This window comes from Acipenser ruthenus, chromosome 17, assembly GCF_902713425.1.
Source record: "Acipenser ruthenus chromosome 17, fAciRut3.2 maternal haplotype, whole genome shotgun sequence".
Classification (NCBI taxonomy): Eukaryota; Metazoa; Chordata; class Actinopteri; order Acipenseriformes; family Acipenseridae; genus Acipenser; species Acipenser ruthenus.
This window is the reverse complement of record NC_081205.1, coordinates 21654495-21671798: the sequence shown is the minus strand read 5'-3', so window position 1 is coordinate 21671798 and position 17304 is coordinate 21654495. Positions and strand designations below refer to the sequence as shown.

Below are 17304 nucleotides of genomic sequence, written 5' to 3'. Positions count from 1 at the left end.
AATTTACTGATCTAAAATACGTGGCATTTTAGCGGACGATGGACTTTTATATCCGCAATTTGGATAGATTTGATTTATTTTTCTACTTTCCTTTTTAAGTTATATATCAGTTTATCAAACTACATTTGTATTACACTTCGAACATTTAGTCCACTTCAAAATTACTTTTTCAACAGCAGATGCTGAATGTAAAAAAATTACAGCTGCTACCTTGGGGGGAGGGGGGGGTTATTAAGTTTCCTAACCTGTGGGGAAAAAAGGCCAGATGCTGTGGTTGCAATGGTATTAGTACCTAAGGAATACTATCTACACTATATTGTAAGCAAATTACCATATGAATAGTTTAATCTCTCTAATGGCCACTGTAAAGTATTCACTCCCAACCATTACCATACTAAAAAATATGTGTTTAAGCAAAAAGGGAGTGGCTTACAAATTAATGAATGGCTCTCATGTGCTCAATAGACTTGTTATTGTTCTGCGTTTTACTTCAAACTGAACAGCTTAAAAACTGTGATCTGTGTCAAACTCAACGAACTCCGGTGGCAGCTGAGACCTTGAGAGAGTTGGCAGAGATTTAAGAACATCTGTGCAGGCAAGCGCGGCGCACAAAGTGTGGCCTGACTAATGCTGAGCTTGTCCGTTGGAGAAGTATGAGAAAGGACAAAATTTGGCAGCTAGAGTGTTGACTTGTGTAAAGTCCCTTTGTCACATAACCACCGTTTTGTCCCGTCTTTATTGGTTACCGGTCACTCAGAGAATAAATTACAACATTTTATTACTTACATTTAAAGCATTACATGGCCTGGCCCCCTCCTATCTTTCTGATCTCATACTTCGTTATATCCCTAGTCGGGTGCTGCGGTCTGTGGACGCTGACCTACTTAGTGTACCGTCTGCTCGAACTGCCACGTATAGATCGCGTTCTAGCACCCACACTATGGAACTCCCTACCGAGACACATTAGAAGGATCCACTCTCTTTCCCTTGTTTGACCAGGTTTTTTAGTTACAATTCTTCGTGTAGTATATTGTTTTTTGAGGTTTTTTTCTGTTTTTGTTATTTTACTTTTTGCAGATTATGTAAAGCGCCCTGAGACACTCCCCGTGTATATGGGGCGCTATATTAAATGTAAATTTAATTTGAATAGACATCCAGTCTACTGGCTGTGGAGTTAACTGGGTTTAATAAATGGTAAGGCTAGAGGCATAACTTAATTGCAGTGCATTGTGGGAGACATGTTAGAGAAGTTTACTAATTTCCCCAAAGAATTACTGCAGTGGAACCAAAGGAATATAAGTAATATATTCTCACAGGTTACTGGTGGCTGCCCAGATGCACGTTATAAGCATTTTTTGTTTTCTCGTTTACACACTTTTTTCATTAAGAGATAAACCACTGTTTATCTGCATCACCAGTTATCTCCATTTATACATCATACTTATATGAACAGTGCACTATAAGGAGGCTTTACAAATACATTAAAACAGCTAGGAAAAATGTAGTCTATTCACATAGTAGCAATAACGTAACATTACATTCTCATAGCCTATTTACATTTGAACAGCACTTTGTACACCTCCTTTAGTTGGTAAAAACATCCACTGTCTGGCGCTGGTGGAAATGTAGAACTAAATAACTAAAATGAAATAGATATTTGCTTTATACTACAACTTTTACTTTTGTTTTATAACTGAATTATCTGCAAATTTCCTAAGTAGCAGTATGTTATGCCGAAGTGTCCTAATAATATGAAAATCAGCTCATTAGAAGGCTAATTAAGAATGTGTTCACTTAAAGGATTATTGAAACAATCATTTACAGATATATTAATTACTGAGCAAAGCTTAACTATCTGTAATTGTGATTAATTAACTTGCATTCCATTTAAGGTTTAGGAGGACAGTTATAAAAGCAGTTACAGTTTCTTAGTAGACACCCTTTGGAGTAGCAATTTTGAATACCAATAATAATCGGAGGAGACTTCTGGTCGGTACAGGACACTTGCTAATGCTTCTGCCATATCAAGCAGATCTGTTTGATCTGTGTAAATATTCACATGTATTTATCCATTAAGAACTCTGATCTTTTAGCTTGGTTTACTGGATCATTCTAAACAACTTGCTTATGAAATGATGAAGCATGTAGAACTGCTCACATATCAAATCTGTCTATTAAGGTATCAGTAAGCAACATAACACAATGTGCCAGTGGTTAGAGATGCTTACAGATACAGCTGGCCTCAGCTAAGAGGTCAGTGGATTAGGTGTTTGTGATCACTTCACATAAGTTTCATAGTTAAGACAGGTACATGTCCCCTTAACACCTACCTTCTGGTTTTCTTCCACTTCTTTCCTGAGCTCAGAATTTACCACAGTTCTTGTAATGGACCTGTAATAGAAAATAAAAAATAATTAAAAACCAATTCAAGTTAAGAATCTTTGTTCCTCTTGAAAAATGTTAACGAGAGACTTACGGAAATCTAATCTCTTCTCAGTCTATTAAGTTCATGTGAAGTATAGTACTAATTAGGACTACTGACAGCTCATTTTTCTTGTTCTTTTAATTAAGTGCATTTTGTTTTATTACCATAGCTTCATAATGATATCCCACTAGCTTTGTGCTTTGAGTGGGCTTAAAGTGTACTTTATTGAAGTACTTTATAATGGCTTTTGCAATCACTTTGAAAATCGCAGTATTCTAATGTGACAGCCCATGTTTGGTCTGAAGACTAAAAACTATCAATTTTTCAAACATGAAATGTGTTTAAAAAGAAAAAAAAAGCAAATCAAATCAAGAGCTTCTGATATTTAAATTGTGCAAAACTAGTATAACATTTAAACAAACAAAAAAAAATGTCAAGAGACAAAACAATAGAGTTGCAAAGACAGAACTAAACTTCTCAGCAACTGTGCTACATGTTACAATTCATCCAATGAAGTACAAAATAAATGACCTAGTCAAGCCAGTATAAAAATTGGTTATACAGGGTCAAACATTTCTATTCACCTTGATGTAGGATACAGGACATTCCTCCAAACAAATCGATAATAAATAAAACAGTAAAGAGTATATTGTCAAATAGACGAAAGTTCCAGTAAATGCAGATGTTTTCCTTTTTAGGATTACGATGTTTAAAACAAAATGGTAATACAAATGAAAAGGTTCAGCAAAATACACAAGCATGTCCGAAACACACAACCCCCGCCATGCTGTAAATTCAGAATCAGATGGATGAACCCCATGGATTTTTGGGGTGCGACAACTCTGCAAATCCACACCCCACATAAGAAAAAAAAAAAAAAAAAAAAAAAAATTTAGAAAAGCATCACTGTAACTAAATAAAACCTAGCCAGTTGCCTGCAATACCTGGCCTTGTTGGGGAAGTTCTGGCTAAGATCCCTCATGACTGTCAGAGCTTCGGCTGAAGGAGCTGCCAGGATTCGAGCTGCTGTCTGGAAACTAAGATCTGGAATAAGAGATATTATTGTATTTATTATATTATTAACCTGTGACATTACAGTTAACCAACGCTGCAGTCATCAAGTGCTGCCCATTACTCTGGACATGAACAATAAAGATGATACAATAAAATGAACCAATGTTGCAAATACCTTGCAATTGCCAGACCTTCAAAGGCGACATCTCATTGGTACTTTCCACAAGGTGCTTCCTTAATTCTTTGAGTTGCTCCTGCATATCGGAGTATAGAGTCCTACGAGCGAGCGAGCGAGAGAGATTAGAAAATTGAAGTTAAATCTCACCAGTAGAAACTCATTGAGATTAACGTCTCATTTTCAAGCATGTCCTGTTCTTCACTGCATGTAAGAAAACCCTTGATTTTTTATTAGACTGTTAGCAGATTTCACTCCATGTCACTCCTAGATAAAATTGCTCTGAAACATGCAGCTCTAAGGTGAACAACAAATGCAAACCTCACTACACATTTCCCACAAACTATTGCTTTATTCTATAATAATTAGGTATTTTGTAATGAATATACAGTGCCTTGCAAAAGTATTCAGACCCCTGACCAATTCTCTCATATTACTGAATTACAAATGGTACATTGAAATTTCGTTCTGTTTGATATTTTATTTTAAAACACTGAAACTCAAAATCAATTATTGTAAGGTGACATTGGTTTTATGTTGGGAAATATTTTTAAGAAAAATAAAAAACTGAAATATCTTGCTTGCATAAGTATTCAACCCCCACACATTAATATTTGGTAGAGCCACCTTTCGCTGCAATAACAGCTTTAAGTCTTTTGGGGTAAGTATGTACCAGCTTTGCACACAGTGTCAGAGTGATTTTGGCCCATTCTTCTTGGCAGATTTGCTCCAGGTTGTTCAGGTTGGTTGGACGACGCTTGTGGACCGCAATTTTCAAATAGTGCCACAGATTCTCAATGGCATTGAGATCAGGACTGTAGGACATTCACCTTTTTGTTCTTTAGCCACTCCAATGTTGCTTTGGCCTTGTGCTTGGGATCATTGTCCTGCTGAAAGGTGAATTTCCTCCCAAGCTTCAGTTTTTTAGCAGACTGAAGCAGGTTCTCTTGCAGCATTTCCCTGTATTTTGCTCCATCCATTCTTCCTTCTGATGAGAAGCATCCCCACAGCATGACGCTGCCACCACCATACTTCACTGTAGGGATGGTGTGTCTTGAGGCATGGGCAGTGTTAGGTTTGAGCCACACATAGTGCTTTGAGTTTTGGCCAAAAAGCGCTGAGTTTTGAGGGACAGCCTTTTCTTGGCAGTGCCTGGGTGGTGTGATGCAGCTTCTACTTCCTGATTATTGATCCACCTGTGCTCGCTGGGATATCCAAACACTTGGATATTATTTTGTACCCTTTCCCTAATCTATGCATTTGTATTACTTTATCTCTAACTTCTGTAGAATGCTCTTTGGTCTTCATTTTCCTTCAGATTCACAGCCTGACCAATGATCCTTCAACAGTGGGGTTTTTATCCAGAAAATGTGACAGCAACTTTAATGGTTCACAGCTGGAGGCCAATGGTAAGGTAATTGTGTCCTCGTTAGGGCAATTTCTTTCATCGGTGAAAACTGGGAGCTTCCACAGCACAGGGGTTGAATACTTATGCAAGCAAGATATTTCAGTTTTTTATTTTTCTTAAAAATATTCCCAACATAAAACCAAAGTCACCTTACAATAATTGATTTTGAGTTGCAGTGTTTTAAAATATCAAACAGAACGAAATTTCAATGTACCATTTGTAATTCAAATATGAGAGAATTGGTCAGGGGTCTGAATACTTTTGCAAGGCACTGTATGTAATGACTGTTTCCATTGAAGAAAGATGTAAACCGTATTTGGACCAAAATATATTAATAATTGATAGACATAGTACAATCAAACTGTTAAATTATTCCAAAACCAGACCATCACTTCACAAAATGTTTTGGCCAGTAAACACAGTAATTAGGAGCTCTTACTTCAGTTTTCCAAAGAGAAATCCCTGAACTTCATCAACAGGGTCATTCTCACCATACAGTGTAGCGTTTACTTCAGCCCCTGCAATTTAAAATCCAGCATTAAACAAAAATGTAATGTCAAATTAGAACAAGGGTTTTCTTCATAAATAAGTGCCTGTTTATATAAGCAAAAAACAAAACACCCCAACATTGACAGCTTGGTTTTCAGAAATTATAGCATTTAATGTTAATATTGTAAATTACTTTTTTTTCCGGCTCAAATTGAAAACAGTCTAATAATAAGCAACAGTCTGCTAAATGAGGAGCAACCTTTATCATCACAGGATGGCACAGTAAAAGGTGATCACCACAGAAAACTGGGATGTCAACACAGTGCAGTATGTTACTCTTACAGTACTCTTCAAAACATGCAGATACCGTATGTTATGTGAACTTGATCCTGGTGTGACTAAAGTATAGTGTACACCACACAAATGTTTTAATATATATATATATATATATATATATATATATATATATATATATATATATATATATATATATATATATATACACTACCGGTCTAAAGTTTTAGAACACCTCCATTTTTCCAGTTTTTATTGAAATTTACGCAGTTTAATGTCTCAATGTACTCTGAAATTAAAGCATAGAACAAATAAACAATTGGAGATAAAAAAGAAATCATCATTTTGTTTAACAAAATTTAGTCTAAATTTTTGACTCATCAAAGTAGCCACCTTTTGCAGATATAACAGCCGAACACACTCGTGGCATTCTTTCTACAATGGAAATCAAATATTGTTCAGAAAGTTCTTCCCAACACTGTTGCAGAAGTTCCCACAAATGTGTTGCACTTGTAGGTTGCTTTGCTTTCACCCTTCTGTCCAGTTCATCCCAAACCAGCTCGATGGGGTTTAAGTCTGGAGACTGTGCTGGCCATTCCATGATTTGAAGCCTACTGTCTTGTTCTTTTCTTCTAAGGTAGTTCTGACATAGCCTGGAGGTATGTTTTGGGTCATTATCTTGCTGTAGGATGAACCCCTGACCAACTAGGCGTATACCAGAGGGTATTGCATGGCGCTGCAAAATGCTGTGGTAGCAGTTTTGGTTCAGGGTGCCACTCACTCTGTGCAAGTCGCCAACTCTGGATCCAGCAAAAGAGCCCCAGACCATCACGCTTCCTCCTCCATCTTTGACAGTTGGTGTCACACACCGAGGAACCATCCTTTCGCCTACTCGATGGCGTACAAAAACCCTGCGTGATGAACCGAAGATTTCAAATTTTGATTCATCGGTCCATAAGACCTTCTTCCAGTCTTCAGTAGTCCACTGGTGGTGCTTCATGGCCCAGACAAGCCTCTTTTTCTTATTTTGCCATCTTAGCAATGGCTTTCTTACTGCCACTCGACCTGTCAAACCTGCAGCTCGAAGTCTTCTCTTCACAGTTGAAACTGAGACTTGCTTACTTCGACCAGTGTTAAGCTGTGCTTGAAGCTGTTGTCCTGTGAGCCGCCTATCACACAAGCTGTTGACTCTCAGAAACTTGTCTTCTGATTTTGTTGTGGCTATGGGTCTGCCAGACCTCTTCCTGTCAGAGTTTCCTCCAGTTTCCAAGTGCCTTTTGATGGTGTAGGAAACTGTACTCACTGACACCTTGGCTTTCTTTGCAATTTCTCTAAAGGAAAGACCTACACTTTTAAGGGTTATAATGGTCTGTCTGTCTTCCTTTGTTAATTGCCTTTTTCTCGCCATTATGAGAGCAATATACTACTTCCTGCAGTACAATACTGTCCAAATAATGCTTAAGAGGGTGTAGTAACACAGTCTGTTCCAACACTGCTTTTATACAGACAGAGGGTTTGTAAGTAATCAACAAAAGTTGGGACACCTGTAGGAATTGTTAGCATCAACCTTCAAGGCTTAATTTACTTCCATTGCTGCAGAACAGCTGTAAGTTGTTAACCCATTACTTGTTCCCTGAAAAAGGCCTTTTTGAAATGTACATTATTTTTCAGTTTTTGGTAACCTAAACTTTTTGTTTTAACCTCTGGCAGTTTACCGCTTACCTTTGTACCATTTCAGGTTATTCACTGGACTTGAACTGCTTAAATTTCAATAAAAACTGGAAAAATGGGGGTGTTCTAAAACTTTTGACCGGTAGTGTATATATATATATATATATATATATATATATATATATATATATATATATATATTCTTTTTGTCACACTTATTAGGCTTCACATATCCTGGCTCAGAAGTGGGCATATCTTGTATATATTGTCAATTAATTAACAATAATTAACATTAACACAAGACAAACATGTTGTACTTTGAATATGAAAAAAGCATTTTATAAAGGCCATACCTTGAACCTGAGTATCATCCTTGGCTTTGTACTCTTGGTTCTTGATTGCCAGTTCAACACCATATCCAGAGAGGAAAACTTTACTTTGACTGGGATTCTGTCATTTCAAATACATTGTTAGTAATGTACAAATCCCCAATCAAGGCTACATTGGCCAGAATTAAAAATGAGGATAGAACTCATTCAAAAGTAGGCAAGTGTGAACTATATAATTCATATAATTCTCTCAAGATTATTTGTTAAATAATTCTTATAATCACACTTCATCACATGTGGCTGCTGAGTCTTCCAGTGAAAACAGCTGAAATATATGTGACTTAATCACGTAATTCGGAATATTCATGCCCCATAGGGGATTTAACGAAGCAGTAGAAAACAAATTAGAATGAGAATGTTTGCTATCACAAAATGTACTTCAGTACTTTATTTACTGTACAACAGACCAACTTTACTTACTATGAAGTAGCAGCTCAGAAACAATTGTTTTAATATTACAGTTAGCTCAGTATTATTATCAACTCATCAGTTTGGGTTAAAAAAAGATGAGGCTCATATGAACTGTATATAGGATACTTACCACAATGAAATGTCGGAGGATGTAGGTGATCTCCCCACTGTTAGCCTTTGAAACAAGGAGTTGATGGAATTTGGAAAACTCTTTGTTGCCCATCTGAGCGTACAGAATAACCACGGGGGTGTCTGGACTTGAGGATGGAAACCTGTGATCTCCTTTAAACAGGTATGGCTTTGGCCTAGGAAATATGAAAGCAACAGATTATACAATTGTACAGTATGAATTCATACATAGATCAAACATTTGTCTATTTCACTCAGGGGTTGTCTCTAACAACCTATATTACAGCATTTACAGTAACCCATGACTTCCTAAGCTGATACAATCTTTCTGTTATCTTAATTGCATAAATCTAAAACTGGGGGTAGAAGTTTTTCTTTTTTTTTTTTTTTTTTTTAATTTGGGCCAGCAGTTTTTAATCCTTTTCTTCTGCTAAATCAGCTGTTTAATGAGCTGGGCTGTCCTATCTATGCTCCTAGGATGCTCTAGAACACAAGTGTAAACAACATTGACTTAATACTTCCTTTTAATACGTCGTTTTGACGTGGTATAGTAGATGTGGATTGTTGATCATCCAGTCATTTGCATCTTAATGCAGTAATCAGTCTTGATGGTTCTGTAATATTTCTCATTTAAGTACCGGGTAACAGTTAAAATCATTTGAATATACCTCTCTGAAGCGGTCTCCAGCAGGGCTTTCAGGCTGTCTTGATTGCAAGTCGTTTCACCATGAACATTGAGGAAAGCCTTGCATCCCGAAGGAGGGGGCTCATTTGCAGCAATCTGTGCAAAACAAAACAGCATGACCTAGATTGCGGGCCAATTCATAGTAACAATAGAGATATTGACAATATATATAATTAAGAAAATTCAGAAACAAAATGCATAATTTAGGTGTTTATCAATTCTGAGTTAACCTGAGTTAACCACGTTTCTGTTTCAGAGAATTACAAGTGGTAAAAAAATAAAAGGATGCACTATCAGCGAAGCTGGCATTACTGGCACATTCACTTACAGCAGATTCTGACTCTAGCTCAGGAATGCACTTACCTGCTGAAAAGACTGCACTGTGGAAGAGTATGCACGCAAAGAAAGGGCAAACTTCAGCATGTTGAGCTGCAGATTGGTGAGGAATTGGCTGGCTCTCTTCAGTATCAGGTGATAGTAAGAGTGATCAGTATCTGACAGGTAAAAGAAAAAACTGTTAGAAATCATTCGAGCAGAAAACTGAAGCACAAGGGAGCACAGATTCATTGACTGTCCAGATAATTCCAGTAAACAGTTTATATGTTTGTGTATATATATATATATATATATATATATATATATATATAAAAAAGACATTTTCAGCCTCTCAAAGAACAGTAGTACTATTGTTCATGTTTTCATTAAAGTGGGCAAGTGGTTTCATATAGCCTTACTGGCAAATGACACATGAACACCTATACTTGATTTTTCCATTTTCCACAACAATACCCACCCATAACCACAACAAAGAAAGAAAGAAAAATCATATTTATTATACAGTAAATGCTCTTTAATCATTCTCAGGCACTGAATTGTAAGGCCGGGGTGATGCCTTGATCCATTGTATTTTTTAATCACCATCAGTGGTCAAGCATGTGCATCATTTTATTTATTTTACTTTTTTTTTTGTTCCATTTGACACTGCTTCCCACATTTGCACACCGTTCAAAAAACAAAAGGTAATTGTATTTGGGTTCATTTACACATAAATGAATGGTGGAAAAACAACCAAGGTTGCTTTCTAAAAGTCGCCCGCTTGGCTGGAAGCATCTTAAGCATCCCAGGAACGTCAGTCCCCAGCATGGGGTTTTCAGCCAAGCTGGGCAGATTGTAAACAAGCTCCATAGAATATGTGGACACTAACATACAAGACTGTTGTTGCCCAAGATAAAACTGGATTTACTTTTTTAAGTATTCAACGGATTATTTTCGTGATTTTGCTACCAGTTGGCACCAGTCAAGATGAAAATAAGGCAAGACATTTAATTGATGTAATAGTCTGATCATTTAGTAGTTATTCAGTAGATTATCAGTAGCTCTAAATGTATTACTTATGTTAGTTTGTGACATTTTTTTTTATGGAAAACGATGGTAAAAAAAAAGGCGGCATCGTCCCAGCCTTACTGAATTGACCATTCATATTTTGTATTTATTATCATAATTCTTGTCTAGCATGTCTGAAACAATATGGCACAACAGCACACAACCCAGTAATTATATTTCAAACTGGCTAAATAAATAAAAGGAAAATAGGGGAATAAAGAAAGTTACAGTATATGTGTTTAGGAAAACAGTACCTCCATGTTCATTGGGACCAATTTCTTGATTAACTTCCACAAAATCCCAGAACATATCCTGGCTTTCTTCTGCTAAAAATTCACTGTAGTTCGGGAAAAAGGAGGTCACTTTGATTGCTTGTGGTTTTCATTAATCAAGAGAGAAAAAACTTTACTGCACAGTAAATCCAGAGACTTGAGAGCAGGTAAATCAACAAGCAGCTGACAAGAGATTGTTAAAACACCAAGCCAAAGGGTAAGCAAATTAGTTGAAATCTTAAACGGGTGGAATAATCAGGGTTTACAAAATATAAATCATTCTCACCTACATGTCATTTGGTTTCCATTTCTCATTACATTCTTAAAATGAACTTCAAAAAGTTTGAGATCAGCATGTTTCACAGCTATTTTTTTCTCTACTTATCATAACTTATGTCTAGTTATGATAATAATGTGTGACTACTAAGAGAGGCAGACTTATGTCACACCTTCAACAACTAAAGCATGTTTTAATGGACTAGTGGAAAACATATTGCTATGAACAATGCTGAGCTCAAATATTTTAAAAATAATCTTTAAGGATGCAATGGAAAACAGAAACAATACAAGAATGGAAACCAAACATGAATATGTGGTTGAAAAGGTTATTTAATTTTGCATACCTTCATTCTCCCTTTAACTTTGCTTATAATTTTCATTAGTGATCAGAAACATGTGTCTACTTGACTCTCAGTTTTGCATTTGCAGAACTGTTGAAAACTTTTTTCAATTAAGTACACTTTTGTTCACACTGTAATCATAATAAACCTTAAAGTTAGACAGTATTGTCTTTTATGGTAATCACCATACCATGCAGTTCAAGTTTCAAGCAGTGACATCTTTTGGTTTGTTGCAACCCCAGTGATTAAATTCTACCTGGGTGTCCTCTTGTTGCTTGTTTGTAAAGATGTACCAAGAAATAAGTCTTGTAATATTTGCTTTTAATTTCAAGTTTTCAGTAAACTGTTGCAGACAGACAACATGCAACCATGGCCATAACTAGCTATGAGGACACCAAGGTCATGTCCTTGGTTGATTTTTCCCATCATCAATGCTGATGCTCATGTAAAAATTCTGGTAAAGTACAAACATCTCTGTTGGATTGCCGTGTAACACAGATTTGGAGGCTGAATAGTAAATGCCAAGCAGTCATATAAATACTGCCAGCTTTAGCTTGAAACCTAAATTTGACCTCAGTAGAATGTCAGCTCTGGTTACGATACTGCATTGAATGGCCCACCACTTGTGTTGGAAACAAAATTCTAAAAGCCAGTGAGCAGTACTTCCAACTGTATCCATTAGTTCTTGTTTAATGTAGCCAGGGGAAATCCATTAAATGGAAGCAGATGTAAACTGTTTTTGACAAGACAATCTTACCTTGCTTCAAGCAACAGCGGAGTTGATGGCCATTTTGCAGTGAGACTAGTTGTTACACCTTTGGAGTCACCCATTACAGGGGCAGCACAGAGCCAGATCAGTATCGAAGCTGTAAGGATCCCCATTTTAGAAAACCTACCTAGAAATTTAATAACAAACATTTAAATAACTGGTTTGCTGATACATTTTTATAGTTCATCCTGTCGTGTGTGTTTTCTGGCTGTTGGATGTTATTCCTGCTCTGCAGACTAATATAAAGAAGGTCTGTCTCTAATACAGCAAAACCAGCACCATTCATGAGCTATCATGCAGTCTTTATATAACCCAGCAAATAGAATGCCTCTAACGGTCACTGAGATATGAGGCATTGAGAGTTGCAACTTTGTGAAATTACTGCAAAAAGAGGATGTTGCTGTCTTTCTACTTTCAAATACTAGTTTTGCACTAAAAAGTCCCAGTCAGTCACTCACTCTCACGTTCTCTCGCTCTCTCTCAACCTGCACGGGAAAAAACAAACAAAGCTCCAAACCAATCAACGTAGCAATCGTGGCTGTCATGTTTATCCAATAAGCGTCCAGCTGCTGTACATCCTGTATTGCGAATTAAGCTACTATGATAGACTATGAGGTCTCAACTATTTTTGCAGGTATATTGAATCCTGACTGAGCAATTGTACAGAAAATAGGGCTCCCTCAATATTTGTAAAGTATGTTAAATCTGAATATTTTGTTAAGACGTCAACAGCGAAGAAACTCTACTTTTTACAAACATTTAAATGTAACATTCGTTTCTGTTTGTAAATTAAATCGTTATTTCTGATATATATATATATATATATATATATATATATATATATATATATATATATATATATATATATATATAATTGCACGATGTATTGTAGAACACAAACAGGCAGTAACCAGTGTAATGTAATATGTAAAGTGAAACAAAATCTACTCGGTTTGAAAGGTTCAAGCTTGATTCCTTTTTTGAAAGGGATTCTTTCTTCGCTTTACTTTAACAAATAACGAAAACGACCATCGTCCTCCAAATAAAACTTGCATAATTGTATCTTGGTTTTAAATCTAATTTTACTCACCGAACCCGGCTATTCCTCCTCTTTGAGTCGCCATGTTTGGGAGGTAATGTAATGGGGTCCTGTGTTGCTACAGTGTCTCAAAATGTGCCATTTAATACATCATTTTCTAAGGCAGATTTAAGCTATATGAAATGCAGTCATTAAAACGTTAATTTATTTTTTGATATGGTATTTATTGTCAGAGAGAATGATATAAAACTGTAACCCGGATTTCTGGCAATAGCTATAGCCGCCCTGTAAGTGGGACTGAGCAAAGAAAAGAAACAGAATGCATGCTTGATTAAGAGTGCTGTCTTTGTCAGAGCCAAAATGGCGACAAATGTATCAAACCCATTTGGTAACTTCATTTTAAGTCCACAGCAGTATTTAATTATAGATATATCAGAATATATTTTTAAATATGTTGACATACTATAGAGCCTCTAGTTTACCATAATGACAGTGCAGTTTTTCTACATTACCTCTTGAAAGCTGCTTGACACTATGAAACTGATAACCAAATTGGCAAGCTACTGGTATAAATAGTGGAGGTAAGTGGTTACAAATTATCTCAAAGAGTTCTGTTGTAGATTAGGAAGAAAAACAGAAGCAGGGAGCCACTGTCTCACTGAGGTACTTGCTGTTTACTCCTAAAGTAACATAGAGGGTTCAGTCAGTTATGAGCTGTGCTGCTTCTGACTTCTGACTTCTACTCTGACGTCTGCCTTAGTTTATGGAAACAGCAGTGTGTCCAGTTACCGTGGGATAAAGTGAAAATTAAATACCTTTCACTTTCCACTGTTAAACATGCAGACACTTGTTTCCAAGATCTCATTTTATTGGGGTAATTTTCAATTTACAACTATAGCCTATTAATTCTTTCTGTAAATATTTGTATTTATATTTATGTGGGTCATAGTTGAAATTAATGTTTAGAACTATCCAAGACCCCTTGATTAGATGAGGAATTTTAACAGGAATTTGATATGCTTTAATAGTATTGAACAGCCATTTCAACTATAAAAGAACAGTGTGGAGTGATGTGACCTACAACATTCATCCAATTTCACCACAAAGCAGGCAATGCTTTGCACAGTAAAACATCATTGGACCTGGGTAAATGATTTCTACAGATGAAAGTGGGTATGGATTTTCTTTTAATTCCCTTCTGTGACTTAAAATAGACCGAAAAACTGCTCCTTTAATGATCCTATCAGCTTTGACCTTCATTCAGGGAACAGGTGAAATTGTTTGTCCATGTGAGCGATGTCAACTACAAGCAACAATATGTGGCAGTTGCCAGCCTTGAGCTGATATATGGGGCAGACACGTAGAAGTGATTCACAGTATGTCATTACAGAGCTCAATCATTGCAGGTTACAGGTAACACACCAAGATGCATTTCAAATAAAGCCTTGCATTTTAACTATAAATACATTATTTGTATATGCTTAGATATGAGAGTAGATACATTTTAAACATCGCCTATATTTTATAGCACTTTGAATCACGTTTTAAAGGTGTTTACTCCAGTGAATTCCTTGTTACTGTTACAAAACTTAGGAACACACAACTGGAGAGGACTTAAGAGGCTTTGAATCATACTAGCTACTTCATTGTTTGGTTAGTTTTGTAAATTTACCAGATTTTAATTACAAACTGCAGCAAAATGTTTCTAATGTACCACGTGTCAGCTGTAAAATAATAATACAAAAATAACTTGTTGCTCTTTAGTGCATGATCCAGTATGTCTCCCGAGGGCTCCAAACAGTTAAAACTATTTTTCAATGCAGTCATTTTTAGTGTTGCATATGGAGTGTGCATTCAAATACCCAGTAGACAACCATGGATTCTTATCGTATAAAGGAATATACTTAAATGGTGAAGTATGGTATGGCATTATAATGCTTCTCATGCTCTTTGTTAATAAATTACTCTTATCAAAGTTTATTATATAAAAAGCATGGCAAAGTGTAGTAAAGCATAGGTAAGAATGGTAAAACACAATTATTTACTGTATTTTAATTTCCTCTCATTTGAATTTACTCTTATTTACTACTGATTTTATTGTATATTTATTGATAATTTTTAATGTGATACTTTCTAACAACTGTAGTTGCCCTGGATAAAGGCATCTGCTAAGAAATAAATACAATAATAATAATAATAATAATATGGTAAAGTATGGTACATGCATAGTATTATATTGGGCAACATTACTGTGGTAAACTGTTGTAATGGTTCCTTTTACCTATTGGCATCAACAGAGGTCTTCTGATGCTGGTTGTCTTGTTTCACCTGTGCATCTTTGGCTTGTCACTTTCTTAGCCTTCATCATGTCCTGCCAAACTCTATTTGTGATGCAAAATCCCTATCAATTCTAAAACCAATCTGTTATGTTTGATACATATTTACTAAATAGAAACCTGTTGTTTCTGTGGTGCAAATATTTGCAAATGCATGTAATTCAACTGTGCAATAAGTTGTGAATGTAATGCATGCTCCTGGTTGGTTGGAGGGATTTGTGCCAATGCTAGGCAGAGGTTATAAATAGGGCAGCATGTCCTTTTAGCTCCAGAATACAGAAGCGTAGAGAACCTACTGCTTGGAGAGCTATTGTTAAGTGCCAAAATAAATGTGGACTGCTGATTTCTTATTTACCTTGTTGTCTTGTTATACAACTCAGAAACATTTGGTAAATACACGACACATTCTTTTCTCTCAGAAATATAACTGTTTTTTTTTATTAACTTTATTGGTATGGTGGACCAGTGAGAATGAGGCTAATTTGCTTACAGTTTGTAATCAATGTTTTGTATTTATTTAACTTATTTTTGAAAAAAATGTATCTGCATGAATTATGGTCAAAATAGGGTCTAGGTCATAAATGGGGACTCCAGGGATTAAACTGCATTTAAATTCAAATTTATATTAAAATAATTAAGACACACATAGATTTACACCTTTACAGGTCCAGTATCGAGGATATCAAAACATGGGATTTAAAAAAACCCAAAACAAAACATGCTATACAATGAGAATCTAATCTCTGGGCTTTTACAAGAGTGTATCTGATAGTTTATATATGCAAAGGCAGTCTTCAAACAGGAAACATTTTACAATAAAGTCCTCAAAATGGATTAAACCAAGCCCACCCATGTCAAATTGGATTCTGAACTTGGTACATAGAAGCTGTACTTTTGTGACCCTGTAAATTTGCTAAATAGCCCTCCAGTGGTAAAGTTTAGGATGACAGCAGAGGCAAAGCACATCAGCTGGCTAGAGTGTAATACAGTAAATCAAATCCAAGCATTTTCATTTACAATAGAATCGAATGGTTATAAACTGTAAATGGAGATTTTGTGGTGAAAGGAGGTTTTTTTTTTGTTTTAAGTCGTCACCAATGGTTTTTACCCTGGTTTTCTCCCCAATTTGGAATGCCCAATTATTATTTTTATCCCGGTTCACCGCTGCAACCCCCCCCCCCCCCCCCCCCCCCTGGCGACTCGGGGAACGGAGGCTGAAACAGATCTGAAAGGGCACCTGCGGGTCTGCAGTGGAGCCAATCAGCCACAGGGGTCATAAGAACATAAGAACGTTTACAAACGAGAGGAGGCCATTCAGCCCATCTTGCTAGTTTGGTTGTTAGTAACTTATTGATCCCAGAATCTCATCAAGCAGCTTCTTGAAGGATCCCAGGGTGTCAGCTTCAACAACATTACTTGGGAGTTGGTTCCAGACACTCACAATTCTCTGTGTAAAAAAGTGTGTCCTATTTTCTGTTCTGAATGCCCCTTTATCTAATCTCCATTTGTGACCCCTGGTCCTTGTTTCTTTTTTTCAGGTCAAAGAAGTCCCCTGGGTTGACATTGTCTATACCTTTTAGGATTTTGAATGTTTGAATCCGATCGCCGCGTAGTCTTCTTTGTTCAAGACTGAATAGATTCAATTCTTTTAGCCTGTCTGCATACGACATACCTTTTAAACCCGGGATAATTCTGGTTGCTCTTCTTTGCACTCTTTCTAGAGCAGCAATATCCTTTTTGTAACGAGGTGACCAGAACTGAACACAATATTCTAGGTGAGGTCTTACTAATGCAT

General features: G+C 36.4%; 1 protein-coding gene across 5 annotated transcripts in view; it reads right to left on the bottom strand.

Moving 5' to 3' along the window:
• Positions 1-13704, bottom strand: part of LOC117423008 (UDP-glucose:glycoprotein glucosyltransferase 1-like) — a 45583-nt gene extending 31879 nt beyond the window's left edge. The window contains exons 1-11 of one of the 5 annotated variants that reach the window (XM_058990121.1): positions 13686-13704; positions 12123-12261; positions 10728-10810; positions 9454-9584; positions 9074-9186; positions 8407-8581; positions 7830-7926; positions 5462-5540; positions 3615-3715; positions 3370-3469; positions 2331-2391 (exon numbers count right to left, since the gene is read on the bottom strand). In XM_058990121.1, the coding sequence (XP_058846104.1) occupies positions 2331-2391; positions 3370-3469; positions 3615-3715; positions 5462-5540; positions 7830-7926; positions 8407-8581; positions 9074-9186; positions 9454-9584; positions 10728-10810; positions 12123-12247 (1065 nt within the window). In that variant the 5' untranslated portion in view covers positions 12248-12261; positions 13686-13704. Of the gene's footprint in view, positions 1-2330; positions 2392-3369; positions 3470-3614; positions 3716-5461; positions 5541-7829; positions 7927-8406; positions 8582-9073; positions 9187-9453; positions 9585-10727; positions 10811-12122; positions 12262-12592; positions 12841-13082; positions 13163-13224; positions 13472-13685 lie in introns of those variants that run through there. The other 4 variants (XM_034038334.3, XM_034038336.3, XM_058990120.1 and 1 more) reach the window with 4 other exon arrangements.
• Between the last annotated feature and the right edge of the window lie 3600 nt (positions 13705-17304).